Genomic DNA, 18,115 nt, shown 5'->3' on the forward strand with positions numbered 1-18,115 from the left:
CTTGCTGATACTTTACTTTGTTCCTTATAATGATTTGATATCATACAGGCATTACAGCTGAGGGTGTGGTTGGTACGGCTGGTAAGTTCTGTAACCACAATGGAGGTGGAGGTTTAGGAAATTTTAGAGGCATGTTACTATTCTGTCATTTAGGGCTAGCTGAGAGTGAGAAGCACTTGCCCAGAAGATGGTTAGTTAGCACATAGATTGCAGTCAACCATCAGGTCCCCTACTATGAACCACATCAACCTCATTGATACTGATTTCAACATGTGATTGGCCCATTGATAGGACAAGTTAATATGTCATATTCAACAAAGTAAAGAGCTGGCACATCCAAAGTAAATCTTTATTGGTTCCATATAAAAGCATACGGCCAACACTTTGGAGCCATATAGGGCCCTTTTATCAAGGTAATATTTGCTCGCTCATGCCCTCTGAGTACACATTGCTAGATATGAGTGTTTAGAGGAGCCTGACTCCCACCCCCCTTACAGGACCTTACTATACAGCAGCAGACAGAGTTTTGCCTCCTAGCAAATATTGCCTTGATAAAGGAGCCATAAGGGGCTCTGAAACGTTGGCCCGTATGCTTTTACATGGAACCAATAAAGATTTACTTTGGATGTGCCAGCTCTTTACTTTATTGAATACTGCATAGAGGGCGTCATTTCTCTCTTCCAGCTGTTGCACTTCCCCTAGAGACAACAAGTTGGATACTTTAGTGTGTGAGAGACAACACTACAAATGTGGGGTTGATATGTAAGGATGCAGGAGAGTTGCAGCATATAGAGTCAGCTAAGCAGCTTGAGAAAACAAGGGTCTGCTGCTATATCCTAGCTGTCTCGTTTTTAATGTTTTGTTGTTTTTTGCTTTTAAATTAAGAGCTACATTTTTTTCCCCAAAAAATATGGTGCTACCAGAAACTGGAATACTTTTGCACTGAACTCCATCGAGTAGAGTCAGACTGGTTCAAACACACGGAAGTCATTGCAAGTGGATGCAGCTCCAATCCACTTGGTGAATACAGCTAATATATTGGCAGTGGTGAGCTTAAGTCATCCCTATATCGTATCTAGACAGTGGGTGAAACGGGAGACCAGGGAGCATGAGTCAACTATAGATGGCCTCCCAAGAATGACTGCAGTGGTTGCACACATTGCAGGAGCTTTGATGGCTTCTGATGCTTTTAAGCCAAATCATTTTTCTTATAGGATTATGGCCATTACTCCTCACTTTCCAGCTTTACTGTTAAAATATTGTTTATATGCAGTTGTACCTTTTGCGCTGCTTTCTGGAGTTGTATTTAATATGTTTGCAGTAGAAATTCTTGCTCCATTCTCTACAAGTTCATAGTTTTGTCTCAGTTTTGATGTATTCGCTCATCTGCCCTGCAGGGTAACTTTTTACAGAACCTTTTATGTGCATATTAGCGCATTTTCTGTAGTCTTTGCAGGCACCACTGCACACTAGCAGTGCAGAGGACAGGAGTGGCTGTCTGCATTGGGGAGGTCGAGAGGAGGCCAGGGGAAAAGGTCTGGAGAGGGAACCTTCTAAGTCAAGTTCTTTAAATTCTGCATTTTTTTTTTTTTTTATGTAAAATGTATGTTTAGATATAGCAGTCAGAAGTGCTCATTTATTTATTCAGTTCCACAAGCAATATGCTGTATGGTGTTTAAAACCAAATATTGAATAATTTGTCTAAACAACTGAAGGCTTTTCAGGAAACCTTTACCTCAATTAGTGAAGTATTGTCAGCAGTTCATATTTGCTTTCTATAAAAGTGCTGGCAGCTATTGTATGTGTACACGTTGGTGCAGCTCTTTCTACTGGAACAAAGAAGGCAGCCACTTGCTGACGTGTCCCTGTATCTTTAGTCACCCTTGACAGTTCCTTAGCCCAGCATATGACCAGGTTTACAGTTGACTTTCACAGTTCCTTTTGAAAAATCATTATCAAAATACCATTATCTGCTATCCAGGTAATCGTCACAAATCAACGCACACTACAATGTTTTATTTATCACCTACTGACTAAAAATAGAAAAGCTACAGAAGTCGGTTTTAGTGTATCCATAGCTATTACCCATAGATATTATTGCTGTTATAATTTTTTTTAAAGATACCTGTGGAGGGGTAAAAAAAAGTGGCGTTATACTTGCCTAGGGCATCTCCCACCCCCCTGCAGTTTATCAAGTCCCTCAGTCCGCCCAATCCCTTCCAGAGTGCTGCTGTTGCCTCCAAAAGATCTGCAAGTCAGGGAAGTCACAGGCTATGGGAGTGATGCACAGCTGGGGCAACACCTGCACAGTCAGGGCATTTTGGGGAAGGACAGCGGCACACTGGAGAGATTCGGGAGGTTTCTGAGGGACTTGATAAATTGCAGGGGGCTGGAAGAAGCCCCAGGTAAGTGAAACTCCATGTTTCCCCTTTGCTTCAGTTTTTCTTTAAAACCTAACTCTCCTTAGAAGTGTGTAAATCTTTCCAGCAGGGATGGTGACACCAACAAATAAAACCTATTCTGTACAGTTTAAGTCTTGTTATTTTGTAGCCTGAAGAAGCGGCAATCATAGTGTCGCAAAGCATGCGTTCGGCTGCACATTGTATATTAATACTTGCCTGACTTATTGTATAAAAAAGTGTTTTTTTTTTTTTTGTTTTTTTGTTGTTTTTTTTTTAATATATATATTTTTGGTCTAATTTTATAAGAAAACCCAGGCCTATAAACCCTTATAGTCTTTTTGGTTATTTGATTATTATTAACTTAGGGGATGCTGTTTTCCCAGAATTTTTTTTTTTTTTTTTTTTTTTTTTTTTTTATAGATAATGCTCATATTCCTTACAGTGCTACTAGGATAGCCATATACAGATTGGTACTTTGCTTATAACCATAGTATGGTCCTTTTGATGCTATGCATATGATACCTTGCCTTTGTACCCACCACTGATGAGCAAAAAAAGTAAATGACTAAAAACAGGTAGCGAGAGGAAGCAATTATCTCTGGAGGTAGCTCCCTCCTCTTACACCCTTTCAAACTGAAAAGAGCATAACATTGTTTTCGTGCTAGGGCTGATTTCAGATCCACGCTGCCTACTATATGTATGTAGTTAAAATTCATATATGTTTATTCTATGTGCATCATAATTTTCTATTTCCATTAAATCCCTGTAAAATCTGTTTATTTTCAGACATGTAGTTTCTGCTGAATTGGCATTGAGCAGATTTGAACTCTCATGCGATGAGGATCCGTCTGCGAAGATGGCCACTACTTGTGAAGACACTAGTCCTCTTTGGCATTTTTATGATTACATACATGGTAGTAGAACTTTCTGTGTCTTCCTCTCACTCACTGGAGAAAGAAAAGTCTGCCACCAAAAGGATATGGGAAAGAGACTTCATTGCTACCAAGGAAAAACTTGAGGACTTGAGTCGCCCAGTTTACGTAAAACCACCTCCTAATCCAAATTCTCCAGGAGAATGGGGCAAGGCTGCTCATCTGTCTCTAAATTCAGCAGAGAAAAAGCTGCAGGAGGACAGTATAGAGAAATATGCCATTAATATTTATCTTAGTGACCAGGTATCATTGCACCGCCACATACAGGATAACAGAATGTATGAGTAAGTATTGCAATCTTTTTGGGGAGGTTTCTTGGCCCAGTTTCTCTTGAGGCTTGTGATAGTATATGAATATGTATGTACGTTATGTCAGCCAGGAGTGGGAAAGTAGTTTCCACATTCCTGCTTTATTAATTATTAGCTAAATTAAGTCTGACAGTTATAAGTGGTCGAAGGCTTACAACACCTAGTAGCTTTCTATTTAAAGTATATTAATATAGGTGGCAATTTAGCTGCCATGTCTTGACAGAGATAATTACAGGCCACGCATCAATAGATTTGTTTTGTGCAAGTCATTGTTAAACCATCCCCAAAAAAATTACAGTAGATGGTCGGTCACTTTAAAAGTAATTTCCTGTGGATTTGATTCTTCTTGATCAAGAATTTTGGGCTCTCCTGTTCAAGATACTGATCACCAAATGAATGAATGGATCTTTACGCATTTTACAATTCGATTTTGTCTTCATGCTATCTCTTCTTTTGAAACGACTACTCTGAGGTGTTATCATATCTAAATGTGTAGGGCTGTAAAGTGAGATGAGACCGTGTACTAGTAAAATTATATTTAAAGCGGAACTGTAGATACAAATTAAACACATTGTTTCACTTACCTGGGGCTTCCCCAAGCCCCCAGCAGCCGTCCTGTCCCGCGCCACTCCTTGATGAGCCTTCGTTTTCCCGCCGCCAGCTACTTTCGGTTTCGCCGCCGGGCCACTGCGTCTGCGCGGCTCTGGCCACGGGTATCCTTTCTTCGCGTTCCCCGCTATTGCAGAGGGGAACGCGAAGAAAGGATACGCTTGGCTGGGCTGCGCTGGCCTCGACTTACAAGTCGAGGTACAGAACGGAGCGGCGGCGGGGGAACGGAGACTCGTGGAGTCTCTGCGCGGGTCAGGACAGCTGCTGGGGGCTTGCAGAAGCCCCAGGTAAGTGAAACAATGTGTTTAATTTGTATCTACAGTTCCGCTTTAAGTATATAGAAATTAGAGTAGAGATGAGCTTATGCAATAGGAAGTTTATTTCAGGTTTTTCAAACTTTTAAGCTTAGTACCCATGGCCAGATGGATTGCGCATCTCCGCCAACGAACGATCGTTCCCTGATGATGATCCATCTGGCCTAGTCTGGAAGTGTTTGTGCTAAGTTCTCCGACAATCGTGTGAACGATCCTTTATATGATCACGGGAACTGCTGTGGGTGTTGATGGCAATTATAACTATTGCTCGTTCAGTGATCCATCGTGATGGTTGGTCAATACGAGCCATCACTGCGGGGGGTTAATCGTCATTAAACATTCAGTAGTTTAATGAATTTTTTTTACATGATGTTGCGCGGTATGACAAAAATGATAATCCTGCATAAAAACCTAGTCTGAAAAGTTGCATCATAGGTATGGACCTTTTAACTGGCTCCATATTCTGTCCAATGGCAACTTTAGAGCAAGTTACATCATATGCTGCTGTGAAATTTACTAGCAATTTGTATCTTCCTTTTGATGAGCGATCTGATCAAAATGATCAGATTGTCCATTGATGGGAAGTGAATTCAACTCTTCTGCAAACACACAGTAATGGCAATGATGAGTCACATTTGCAATGAAAGCAATTCGAGTAACCTGCTTATATTAAAAACTGATCTAAAATTAGTATCTTAATTGCATTGCATTGTATTATTAGAGGCCTATTTTAATCACTCTTGGGTATAAATACACAAATGTTTATGCAATAAAGCTGGGTGCTAAAACGTACTCCCTTTGTTTAATGTATTCTAAAGTCCTTCTTGTATGGTCATTACATTGTGTTTTCCAAACTATAAGAGAAAAAAGCTTGACCTAAATAAATGTGCATTTAGTCAATTTTCCCTATTCATAAATCCATATAAGAAAACATACAGGCTTGTAAGCTCGCATCTGCCTTTGCTTTTTACAGCTACTCTGTATGACCTGAGTGCCCAATAGTTATAAAGCTTGTGTTAGAGAATACCTCAGGCTGCAGCAGGTCTCTATCATTTGTGCATCAGACATTTTAGTGTCAGGATAATGCAGTCTTTGTGCACAGGAGTCATGCTCTGTCCCATCTGCCAGGGTCTCATACTTTCCACTGAAGATGCTGTACACATCTGTGCCGGGCACTAATGGACACTCCCTGCAGCAATAGCCAGACGCAGCACAGGCTTTCTCAGTGTTAAGCTCCCATTTCTTTTAGATTTAGATTCATTTCTCTCTTTTTGTGTTTGCGAATATCTAGATATATATTTTTTCCTTTCTTATTACAAGCTATGTAAACCTAATTCTTTCAGGCTGACGATTATTTTTGGGGAAAAAACCTAAGATGGATTTATAAAAACAGCTTTCTCCCTCTGGGTGTGTATGTTCTCAAACATGTCTTTATGATTTCAGCTCTTGGATATGGGCACTGGGCTGTTGGTGCCAACATACTAAGGCACTCCTTGAGTCTACCCTAACTCGAACCCCCTCTCAGGGCGGCACAGTAAACAGCACTGAAACAACAATACATCATCCCTGGACTGAAATGTGATGCCAAAACTCACTGACTTGTTTTCCCAGCCACTCTTGGTCTGGTCAGACCAAGGCAAAAATGCAGACTTTTTCCACCAAGTAGCATTCAGTTTTAAAAAAAAAAAAGTCATGACAGGGTTGCAGGTTTACTATTCTTATAAGGATTTTCTACCCAAATGTAAATTGGTTCCTAAAGCCTTTTACACATACTAGAGAATTCTTGATTTAAGGCCACTGGTAGGAGCCTTCTCTGCCAAGAATCTGATGTCAGCCATAGCGTGTTGTCCAGAGATTTAGAGAGCCAGAACATTTCAGCCAAGCACATTGTGCTCCATTTTACCCCTTATGTCCGAAGCTGCTCCGGTACCATCTTCCCTCCTCCTTACCTTCCAACAGAATGTGTTGCTAGCCTGCAGGCTAACCATTCATCTGGACAGCAGTCGTTCATGAACTGTTACCAGAGGGATAGAGTCCCATTTGCTGCTGACCGTAGTAATTGTGTGTTTACACACCTTATGTGAATGCTGTTTTACACATTGCAAAGTCATTTTACGTATTGAAACATTTTCTAAAGCCATTTTAAGCCATAATGTTTGTTCAAGATTGCATGCAGTGCTGGGACCCTCTGTCAAAGATTGCGCCCGGTCGCACTCTACTTCATTCTCGTGGATGGCCTGTGCAGTGGCTTGGAATAATTTGTGAACAGCTATTTTCCTCTGTGAACAAGCAGTTCCATGCTACTGCACAGGCGCAAACACACTGGCACCTGTGCAGTGCGGCCACACTTGTACACTGAGGATAGCGCGGCCATGAGTATAAGGAGAGTCCTGGCTGACAGCTGAGGGGTTGCAGAGGATCGGGGAAGCCTCTGTATCATCTAAAATCTTCCCACTACTGATAAATATAATTTTTTATTCACGGGTTTACTTTAAAACAGGTTTAGGCGTGTATGTCTATAGTGAAGAACATGGTGTCTAAGTCATTAGTACTTTTGCCAGGGGCGTTTTTAGGCATAGGCATTCCAGGCCACTGCCTGGAGTCCCATTTGTCCTGGGGGGCGCCATGCCCCTAATTAAGCCATGCCCTGAACTAAGCCAAGTCCCACAACAAAGCCACACCTCCACAGGTGTTTGTGCCTTCTCCTGTCCCCATTTGTGATTACTTCTGTCCCCTTGCACCACCTTCAGTCCCCCCGTGCCACCTCGCACCCCTATGCGTCCTCCTGTCTCCCTTTGTGCCTCCTTGTGCCACCTTAAGTCTCCTTGTGCGCCCAGAGATGGATTAAGCTGAAATGGTGCCCTAGAAAAGCAATGACTTTTGGCCCAGCCTTGATGGCCACCTTGCTTTTTTGGCAGTATTTTTTGGGGCTAGCATAAACCGGACCCTTTGACTCTCTCTTCAGGCCCCAGGCACCTGCCTAAGTTGCCTTGTGAATGATCCGGCTCTGTGTTTGTTCCACTATGCCTCCTTCTGTCCCTCTTTGTTGTTTTCCTCTGTCCCCTTGTCCCACTATCTGTTCCCTTCCCACTCTTGCACTCCCCCAGTCCAGTGTGTAAAGACAAAGTGAAAACCTGCAAGCTCTGTGCATATATCATCCTGGACAAGACAACCCAAGACTAATGTAATGCAATGCAAAAGTCAGGGGCATTTATCCTTTAGCCTTTTTGTCACTCCAGACAAGAAGTCCTTTGTCACCCTCCTCCCCATCCCAAAAAAAACCAAAAACAAAGGGGGAAAAAAGACACACTAGAGAATATTAACCCTGTTTTTTTGGTATAGGGTGGATGCATAATACAGGGAGTCCCTGAGATACAAACAACCCGCCAATCCTGTCACATTTCCTTGCACACCCCCAGCTTAGTGTGTGAAGGCAGATTATAGCGCAGCATAATCTGTGCTCTAACCTCCCCTCTGGAGTCCAGTGCTATGCCTGTGCTATTATTCTGTCTTCTGCTCCCTTTAGTGCTGGCAATTTACTCTCCTCAGGTAGCGTGCAATCATGCTACATGCGGTAGGAGATGCTGGGCACTAAGCTGAGCAGCGAGCACACAGGCGTAAGCCCAGCACTGCACTCCAGCAGAGGGGTGGGAGCACAGCTTCTGCTGTGCTATACTCTGCATTTACACACTAAGCTGGAGGCGTGCAATGAAATGCGACAGGATTGGCAAGTTGTTTTTGTTTTGTTTTTTTCGGATGGGGAGAGGGGTGACACAGAACTTCTTGCCTGGAGTGACAAAAAGGCTAAATGCCCCTGACTTTTGCCTTGCATCACTTTAGTCTTGGGTTGTCTTGTCCAGGATAATATCTGCATAGTGCTTGCAGGTTTTCACTTTAACTTGGGATTCTTCCGGGCACTCAGATTTCCTCTCATATTCCAAAAGCGCACTGGCAGACTAATAAAATTCCCCTCCTCCCCAAATTGGTAGGGACACTAGACTATGACTGTGCTTGGTGTAATAGAATGTAAGCCCCTCTGAAGGGAAGCTGACATGAATCTATACATGTGCTGCAGAAAATTGTATTGCAGGAAATATGGGTATAAAAATGTTAAAGTGTACTTGAACTCTGGATGTCATTGATGGGCACCTTAATGTTATACTTGTGGTTTCTCCTGAGACGAGTTCTAAGCACTATGTGATACTGCGCAAGTTCCAGTAATCTAATCTGTAGAGGTCTATGGGCTTCCGATGGTGATTTTTGTTGTCAATAATGCAAGAATTTTGCCATAACTTACTTTAACACTGCAGTCATTTCTTCTTTTATACATTTAGTATTTATATCTAATATTGTGTCTGTTACAATTTTCAGATGCAAGTCCAAAGTCTTCAATTACAGGAAGCTTCCAACCACATCAGTTATTATTGCTTTTTATAATGAAGCTTTATCAACACTGCTCCGTACAATACACAGCGTTTTAGAAACCTCTCCTGCAGTGCTTCTGAGAGAAATCATATTAGTGGATGACTTCAGTGACAAAGGTAGGTAGGTGTGTGTGTCTCATTTGTGTTCTTATCTTTTAATAAAAAGAAACCAGTTTGTAACTGCTGTGGCACCAGTACAGGTTGGATTGCTGACGTGAACTGTTTGCAAAGGGTGGTACACTTATTTGTTTTTTTTTGGGGGGGGGGGTTACCTTCTATACAATTTTCTATTGGGAATGGTTCCATCCCCAGAGGGAGGAATTGTGAAGGACTTTGCACAGTGTAATGTTCTTCATTACATAGCACAATCATTGAATTATACAAATGATTGTTTATTATTATAACATTTACTGATCTCTCACTATGGTTTCCTCTCACCTCACATTTTTCCACAAACTGAAAATGAATAGGGAGATTGCAGAACAGAACATATCAGGAAAAAAAAGCACATGTTGAAGCTTCTCTATAGTGACCCTTTTTGTGTTCAGCTTTACTGAAACTGGCAACCAGAAATGTAACTTTGGTAAGCACTTGGGATGGTCAATATGATGTTAATTCCAGGTTGATGCAAATTGGACCAATCAGTGTATTAGGCAATGCAGCATTTGATTGGTCAGTTTCCAAGGGTCATACATTTTGCATAAAAATTTGCATAATTTCCAAATTATTAAATCGATCCCAAGCCGAAACTTTTTACTTAACCCCTTCCCGACTGCCTAACGCCGATAGGTGTCGGTAAGTTGGCAGCCCCAGGACTGCCTAACACCGATCAATGTCAAGAGCAATGGGCAGAGATTAGTGCGGATCACGTGTGCCAATGCATGCGCATCCCAGTTTTAGTTACGTAGCTCTGCTCAGTAAACAGCCTGCTAGCCCGCGATCACAGCTAGCAGGCTGTAGAAAGCACTGCAATCTATGCGCAGCGCTGTAAGGGGGCAGCTTAGTGACAAAGCTATCTCCTTGAGTGACCCACAATGTGATCCTCTCTCATAGGTTGAGGCCTATGAGAGGTGATCATTGATTGGATCAAGGGGGAGGGATGCAAATAAAAGAAAAATAGGGGAATTTAAAGCAGACCCAAACCAAACTTTTTTTTTTTTTTTAATTAAAAATATTTAGTTGCACCACTCTAACACATACAAAGATAAATAAACACTCCTTCAAACCTATGAGCATTTCAGTGCATGCTTTTCACCCTTCTCTTTTAATAACTAGGGTTATACTGGGGGCAGCCATTAGCAATTCCTCCATTGCTGGACACCACCTACTCCACCAGTTTGCCGGATTTTGTCCCGGCAATTTGAAAGCAAGGGAGGGGTTCCTCCAATAAATGTAAAATATTTTATATTTGTCATCCTGCAACTGAAAAAAGGCTGCTATTTATTATTATAATTTAGAAAATAGATTTTCTTTCTGAAATCTTGAATTTTTAATTTGGGTCCACTTTAATTAAAAAAATAAATAAAAAAAATAGAAATTAATAAAAAAAAAAATAAAAAAAAATGCAGTAGCAATCAGATGCCACCAACAGAAAACTCTGTTGGTGGCAACAAAAGGGGGGCAGGTTCGTTTGTATGCTAAGTTGTATGGCTCTGCAGCTAGCTGTTTTAAGCCGCAGAGCACTGAATTGTAAAAAATTGCCTGGTCACTTGGGAGGGTGTAAGCCTGTGGTCCTTAAGCGGAAAACAAAAAAAAAACCATACTACCTCATCTGGGGGGGGGGGGAGACTAGCCGGATCAGGCAGCCTCAGAAATCCAATGCTTTCAGTTTCAGTGACCGCTGGGGCACGACGCGGCAGCTGTGGCTCTGGGTGTCTCTTCACAGTATAGAGCTCCTCTGGTTGAGGAGAGGCTGGAAATGGTTCAGAGCTGAGGAATTGAGAGCTGGGGAAGGGGCGTTCCTAATGCCAGAGGGGGATTGTTTTGTAGGACTGCTTCACCTGTAAGGGACGCCTCTTTCCAAGATGTTGACAAGCTGCTTGTCACCGGTTTCTGGGAGTCACCAGTGTGACGCACGGGGGGCTGAGGGCAGCGTGGAAGGGACACAGAGGCATGGCATAGAGCAGGGAACATGCCTCTTTGTCCCATCTGCCCCCCATGCACCGCCTCAGGTACACTTGTAACCTCTCATTCACAATCCCTCATTAGATACATACATTAGATACATACAGAAGAAATAACTTTTTTTTTGTAAGTTAATATTGATATCTTTGTGAGGCAACCTATATGTTGCTATTGCATGTTGTTGTGTCCGTTACCAAACCAATTGCATTAATTCAAGTTCTTGTATGGGTTTAGCAAATTCAACTAAATACATAGAAATTGCAATAATTGTGTTCCACGCGGCTGTTTTTGTTCTTAGTTACACTCTGTAGTTATGCATGATGTAATGTGTTTACACTAATATTGTAAAACCCTGGAGTGTGCTGCTAACACATCATAAAACTATGGAGTCAGATCTCTATAGGGAGGAAAGTATTAGGGCTGGTTCACACTGCATGTGTTCCAAATAGGGATGCAAATAATTTGAGTTGATGTAGTATTATGTAAATTCTGTATGAAAAGTTATTCTGCATATTTGCATAATCCTGCATCAACTTAGGGTCATTTTGCCTCTCATTGACTATCCTTTATTCTCCAAAAAATGCTGAGTGCACAGGGAAAACAAAATTACAACATATACGAGAAGGAAAAATGGGTGAGGGGAATGTGGGAGGAAACCAAGAGCCATTATAGTGCAGCAAGTTTGTGACAAGACTGTAATTAACAGTAGGCACGTGGGGAGCACAAACCCGACATCACACAGGTTAGAAAGCCTCTCTGCAATTTATGGACAAAAACAACACGAGGTGGTATGATTATGTATGTGGTTCAGAGGCATCAAAGGGAAATCAAATGATTAAAAATGGTTAAAAAAAAAGGAGGTAAAGATAAACTTACCATCTCTTGAGGGAAAAAAATACAATAGTAAGGTTAAGAACTGTAAGTTTATTGACCTCTCATAGATTGCAATACATTTCTCGGGAGGGAGGCAAAGGTTCAGCAGTGATCCAGTTTTTCATGAAAGCTGGTGAGGAACCCAATTGCTGACATCTGGCAGTACCGGGGAAGGTGTTCGAGTTCAAAAGGTGCAGTAGGTGTTAATTTCTGTGGTGAGCCCTGACTCCTGGGCAGCATTCAGCGGGGCTGGTCAGGTTAATCTGGCTGTCACAGAAGCATCTGGCCACGGCAACACTTACTTCCGGATTAGATACTGGCATTATGGAGGGGATGAGCCAAAAGCGTCCCTGCTGTGGTTGACCAGCAGCAGCCGATGGATGGATGGAGGCGGCATCCATCGAGGCAAAGGTTTCCCGTTTAGCCTGGTGTGTTCCTACCTCAATGGAAAATAGCCGATCTCTGTCGGGCCGCTCTACTGTGCAGGCGCCCCCCCCCCCCCACCTTATGTGCGGGCAGAAATTATGCGCTATGTGGTAATGTAACTCACCATTTCTGCCCGCAAACAAATGAATGGGTTCTCTGAGGGAGGGGGAGACACTAACATAATTGCACGTTTATACCAATTTGATAAATACGATCGGTTTTCCCGGGTTTTTTTATTCAATAAAAGATTGGGAGTTTTGGAGTTTTCTGATCATTTTTTATGAATGGCGTGTGTGTGGTAGATTGTCAATTACTTGATGTACAGATTTTATCAATTTTTTATGAGTTTTCAATTAAATATTATTCATGATTGGGGAAAAATTGAACGTGTGCGTGGTAAAAAATAGATTGCAATTCTTGAATTGAAAAGATGTATGGTGTGTGTGGCCACCTTCAAGAAAGCCTGTACTGAAAAAAAGTTCCCTTGAGGGGTACTCGCCTCAGTAGGGGGAAGCCTCTGGACCCTATCGAGGCTTCCCCCGTCCTCCTGTGTCCCACGGCGGTCTCGCTGCAGCCCCCGGAACGCACAGGCGACAAATCCCACAGCCTGTGTAATATTTCCCTTTTCGGGCTCCAGCAGGGGCGCGGTTGTGGCTCTTCTGACGTAGATAGGCGAAAATAGCCGATCTCCGTCGGGTCCACTCTACTGCGCAGGCGCAGGAGACTTGCGCTTGCGCAGTAGAGTGACCCGACGGAGATTGGCTATTTTCGCCTATCTCCGTGGGAAGAGCGGATACTGCGCCTGCGCTGGAGCCAAAAGTAAATATTTACATCGCCGCCGCTCCAGGAGGATTTTCTCCACCATTGTGGGACCGAGGAGGACGGGGGAAGCCTCAATAGGATCCGGAGGCTTCCTCCTCCTGAGATGAGTACCCCCCAGGGGAGTGTCATTTATTACAGATTTTCTTTAAGACTTAAAGGAATACTATCAATACCCAAGTGTTATAAAATGACAATGTACAAATAATGTCTAAGTAGCTGTGTAAACATTTTCCTATTTTTCATGTTAAATATCAGAGGCAAAAGCTTTAATTAACTGTGTGTAGGGTTTAGCTCTATTGGGACAAATCATTTGCAAAGGGGTGTCTGTTTCAATGCACAGCCAGTGTTGTTTTTTGCATTTCACACTACACAGTATTTTTCCCTGAAAGCCAAAAAAATATAGGAAAAGCTGTGCTGTCACTGACAATTACACGTTTAAAACAAGTTACATTTCCTCTGCTCTCTTGCAGACAGCTCAGAAACATGCAGCTTCTTCTGAGAGCTCTCTGACACAGTTACTGTAAGGGAAACTCCCCTCCCCTCATTAACTCTCCCATCAAAAATGAGCAGACAGTGCTGTCAGTTCAGAGTGAAAGGAATTTGTTACAGTAAACAAGAGATAAGCAAATTAAATGTATACATCATTATTTACCAGCACTTCCGCAAGTCTCTCAAACTCAGGTTAAAAAACACATGTTAATCTATAGTATCCCTTTAATATTCCAGTATGTGACAATTACATCATACCAATTTTTATTTTCCCTTTGTCAGTGTTTCTGAAGTCTCAGCTGGAAAACTATATCAGTTCCCTGGATAGAGTACGATTGATCAGGACAACAAAACGTGAAGGACTTGTACGAGCACGATTAATTGGTGCTACTTATGCTATAGGAGATGTGCTCACATTTCTGGATTGCCATTGTGAGTGCGTGACTGGTTGGTTAGAGCCAGTTCTTGAAAGGTATGTGCACACATTAAATTTAAAAGGAGCTCATTAGCGTTGGTAAAAAAAAGGAATGTGAAGATACCTATACAAGGAAAAAGGCATGCTATTTAGTAAAAATCTTCTTCTTGGGCAGTTCCTGAGACCTACAGGAGAGAGTATTTTTATTTATTTTTTTTTCCCCTCAGTTGAAACAAAAGTATTGCAAGGTGAGCATAGTTTCAAGGCATTGCTTAGTGAGGGTGACAACAAGGATAGTGTTTTTCATGGAGGAAAAATCTATTCAGTTTATCATTGTATCTAGATTGTAAGCCTTTGGGCAGGGTCCTCCTCCTTTTGTGTCCTACCTGATCATGCACCTCTGTCACAGGAGCCCTAGTGGTCGGAACGCAATTGGCCTTCCAATCGGTTTCAGCACACAGACCATGCAAACTGTGGTCGCAATCGGTGCACGGAAATCGACGGAATTTGGGCAGCAGCCCGACTAGAAGGGAGCCTGTGAGGTACGGTAATTACAACTTACACACTATTTCAGGGTATATCTGCCACCACCACTGGTATGGGCCAGTGGTCCCTACCGACTGACTGGCTGATCATGCAAATAAAACGGTTAAAACACGCTGTATTCTGTCCAGATATCAACAATAGTAGCGACTCCTCAGAGACCTGAGTTCAATTTCTTTCTATGGCTGTATAGCAGGTGTAGCGGAACAGTAAACGACTTTGATAAAGTCTTTATTTACGTGCAATATAAATAATTAATATATACAGAAAATTATTAAAATCAACAATTATTGAAACATTAATAGCCAGTATGAAATAAAAAGGGAGAAAATACTTAGGATTTGTGGAAAGATGTCCTGTTGTGGGAAAAACTTGTAGAGTTCCTTTTGTTTCAGTTCAGAGTTCAGACCAGGTGGATGCCAGCATATCCTCAAGCTGGCACAGCTGTGATCAAGTTGGAGGACACTGAGTTTGGATCCTCTGCCATTCTTATGCCCCTGATCCAGTAGGAGGGAGTGAGGGTGGGAGCCACACACCCCCTTAGAATATGAGATGAGTCCTCCCCTTGTCCTGGGGACCAGAAATCATATCTAACCATATATGGGCTCTATCTTACAGAACCGTACAGTTTAGGGCAGATTTACTAACATTTTCAGGTATGTCTCGATTTACCCAGCAGCCTGATACCAAACATTAGGGGTGGGACCCCTGTGGTATCATCAGAGCACTTTCGAACTGCCTAACTGGCAGTCTTTACCTCAGAATGTTCTGAAACTTCCTCAGAACCAGCGCCAGACAGGGCCCATCATGCTCTTTTAGTTTGGAGGGTCTGCCAGCCTGGCAATACAGAAAATATGACACATATAGCAGTTTATGGAATATGATCTACATCTGGGATTTACAGCAGGTCATTCCTAAGTGAAAGCTCTTTTGAAGCTTGGGGCAGCAAGCTACGTGTCAGCTCCCCTGCTGGGATTGTAGCCAGAGTGTCTAACTTTTCCCAACTAAATTGGATCTGTCATGCTGCTTATCAACTCCATCTGATGGATGGGCCATCAGCACAGCTTGATGCCGGGGACAGCTGCAGCAGGCTCCTGCCTTTTGGGGGGAAGGAGGGAAAGAACTGTCTTTATTAAAAAAAAGAAAAACCAGGAATGTCGGTTTCTGATTACTGCAATGGCTGCACAAATTTAGCCAGAGAGCGATCAGAAATTGGACTGCGCGGATCCTTCCAGTTCGCCCGCGTTTCTCACGGCTGTTCCGTGACAACCTCCATTACTGTAAACCCATGCTATGCATTTGAGTGAACCTAACTTGCCTAGTCTCCATGCTCCCATCCAAAGACTGACTAAGCATTACCTTGTACTCATACTGTGCTGCATGATATGGTCTTTCTTGTATTCCTGTATTGTCATATTGCTGTATGTGACCCCTAAATATTGTCTGTAACCTAAATTAATGTCCAGCGCTGCGTAATATGTTGGCGCTTTATAAATACAATAAATAATAATATTAATTGGTAGGATAAAAAACGTATCTGAATACCTGTATTGTTCCTGCCCTGTTTTAACCACTTCCCGACCGCCTAACGCACAGAGGCGGCCGGGAAGTGGACCCTACAAGGACCAGCTCACCAACAGAGGTGGCGGTCCTTGTAGGGGCATGGGCGGAGCGATCGCGTCATCCGTGACGCGATCCTCCGCCGGCGCCTGACTCCGCTCACCCGCCGCAACATCCCGCCGGCCATACGGAAGCGCCGGCGGGATGTTAACCCCACGATCGCCGCATACAAAGTGTATAATACACTTTGTAATGTTTACAAAGTGTATTATACAGGCTGCCTCCTGCCCTGGTGGTCCCAGTGTCCGAACGACCACCAGGGCAGGCTGCAGCCACCCTAGTCTGCACCCAAGCACACTGATCTCCCCCCCCCCCCCCCCCTGCCCCCTGATCGCCCACAGCACCCCTCAGGCCCACCCCCCAGACCCCTGTTTACACCCAATCACCCCCCTAATCACCCATCAATCACTCCCTGTCACTATCTGTCAACGCTATTTTTTTTTAACCCTAAACTGCCCCCTGGGGACTCCTGATCACCCCCCCACCCCTCAGATTCTCCACAGACCCCCCCCCCCCCTGTGTACTAAATACCTCTATCCCCCTGATCACCTGTCAATCACCCATCAATCACTCCCTGTCACTGCCACCCATCAATCAGCCCCTAACCTGCCCCTTGCGGGCAATCTGATCACCCACCCACACCAATAGATCGCCCGCAGATCCGACGTCAGATCACCTCCCAAGTGCAGTGTTTACATCTGTTCTCAACCCTAAACACCCACTAATTACCCATCAATCACCCCCTATCACCACCTGTCACTGTTACCCATCAGATCAGACCCTAATCTGCCCCTTGCGGGCACCCAATCACCCGCCTACACGCTCAGATTGCCCTCAGACCCCCCCCCTTATCAATTCGCCAGTGCATTAGTTACATCTGTTCTTCCCTGTAATAACCCACTGATCACCTGTCAATCGCCCATCAATCACCCCCTGGCACTGCCACCCATCAATCAACCCCTGGCACTGCCACCCATCAATCACCCCCTGGCACTGCCACCCATAAATCAGCCCCTAACCTGCCCCTTGCGGGCAATCTGATCACTCACCCACACCAATAGATCGCCCGCAGATCCGACGTCAGATCACCTCCCAAGTGCATTGTTTACATCTGTTCTCTCCTCCAAACACCCACTAATTACCCATCAATCACCGCCTGTCACTGCTATCCATCAGATTAGACCCCTATCTGCCCCTAGGACACTCAATCACCCGCCCACACCCTCAGAATGCCCTCAGACCCCATCCCTGATCACCTTGCCAGTGCATTGCTTGCATCTATTCCGCCCTCTAATCACACCTTGAGACACCCATCAATCACCTCCTGTCACCCCCCAGCACACCTACCCATCAGATCAGGCCCTAATTTGCCCCGTGTGGGCTCCTGATCACTCGGCCAAACCCTCAGATCCCCCTCAGACCCCCTTCCGATCACCTCCCCAGTGCATTGATTGCATCTATTTTCCCCTCTAAACACCCCCTGAGACACCCATCAATCACCTCCTGTCACCCCCCCTAGCACTCCTATCCATCAGATCAGGCCCAATACAACCTGTCATCTAAAAGGCCACCCTGCTTATGACCGGTTCCACAAAATTCGCCCCCTCATACACCACCTGTCATCAAAATTTGCAGATTCTTATACCCCTGAACAGTCATTTTGAGACATTTGGTTTCCAGACTACTCACGGTTTTGGGCCCGTAAAATGCCAGGGCGGTATAGGAACCCCACAAGTGACCCCATTTTAGAAAAAAGACACCCCAATGTATTCTGTTAGGTGTATGACGAGTTCATAGATGATTTTATTTTTTGT

General features: G+C 43.7%; 1 protein-coding gene across 2 annotated transcripts in view; it reads left to right on the forward strand.

Moving 5' to 3' along the window:
- The window catches only part of GALNT4 (polypeptide N-acetylgalactosaminyltransferase 4), a 74,832-nt gene that overhangs the window by 20,631 nt on the left and 36,086 nt on the right, over positions 1–18,115 (forward strand). For both annotated transcript variants that reach the window (XM_068236657.1, XM_068236658.1), the window contains exons 2-4: positions 3,189–3,618; positions 8,937–9,106; positions 14,006–14,195. In XM_068236657.1, coding sequence (XP_068092758.1) covers positions 3,239–3,618; positions 8,937–9,106; positions 14,006–14,195 — 740 coding nt within the window. In that variant the 5' untranslated portion in view covers positions 3,189–3,238. The remainder of the gene's footprint in view (positions 1–3,188; positions 3,619–8,936; positions 9,107–14,005; positions 14,196–18,115) is intronic.

This window comes from Hyperolius riggenbachi, chromosome 5, assembly GCF_040937935.1.
Source record: "Hyperolius riggenbachi isolate aHypRig1 chromosome 5, aHypRig1.pri, whole genome shotgun sequence".
NCBI classification, from domain to species: domain Eukaryota; kingdom Metazoa; phylum Chordata; class Amphibia; order Anura; family Hyperoliidae; genus Hyperolius; species Hyperolius riggenbachi.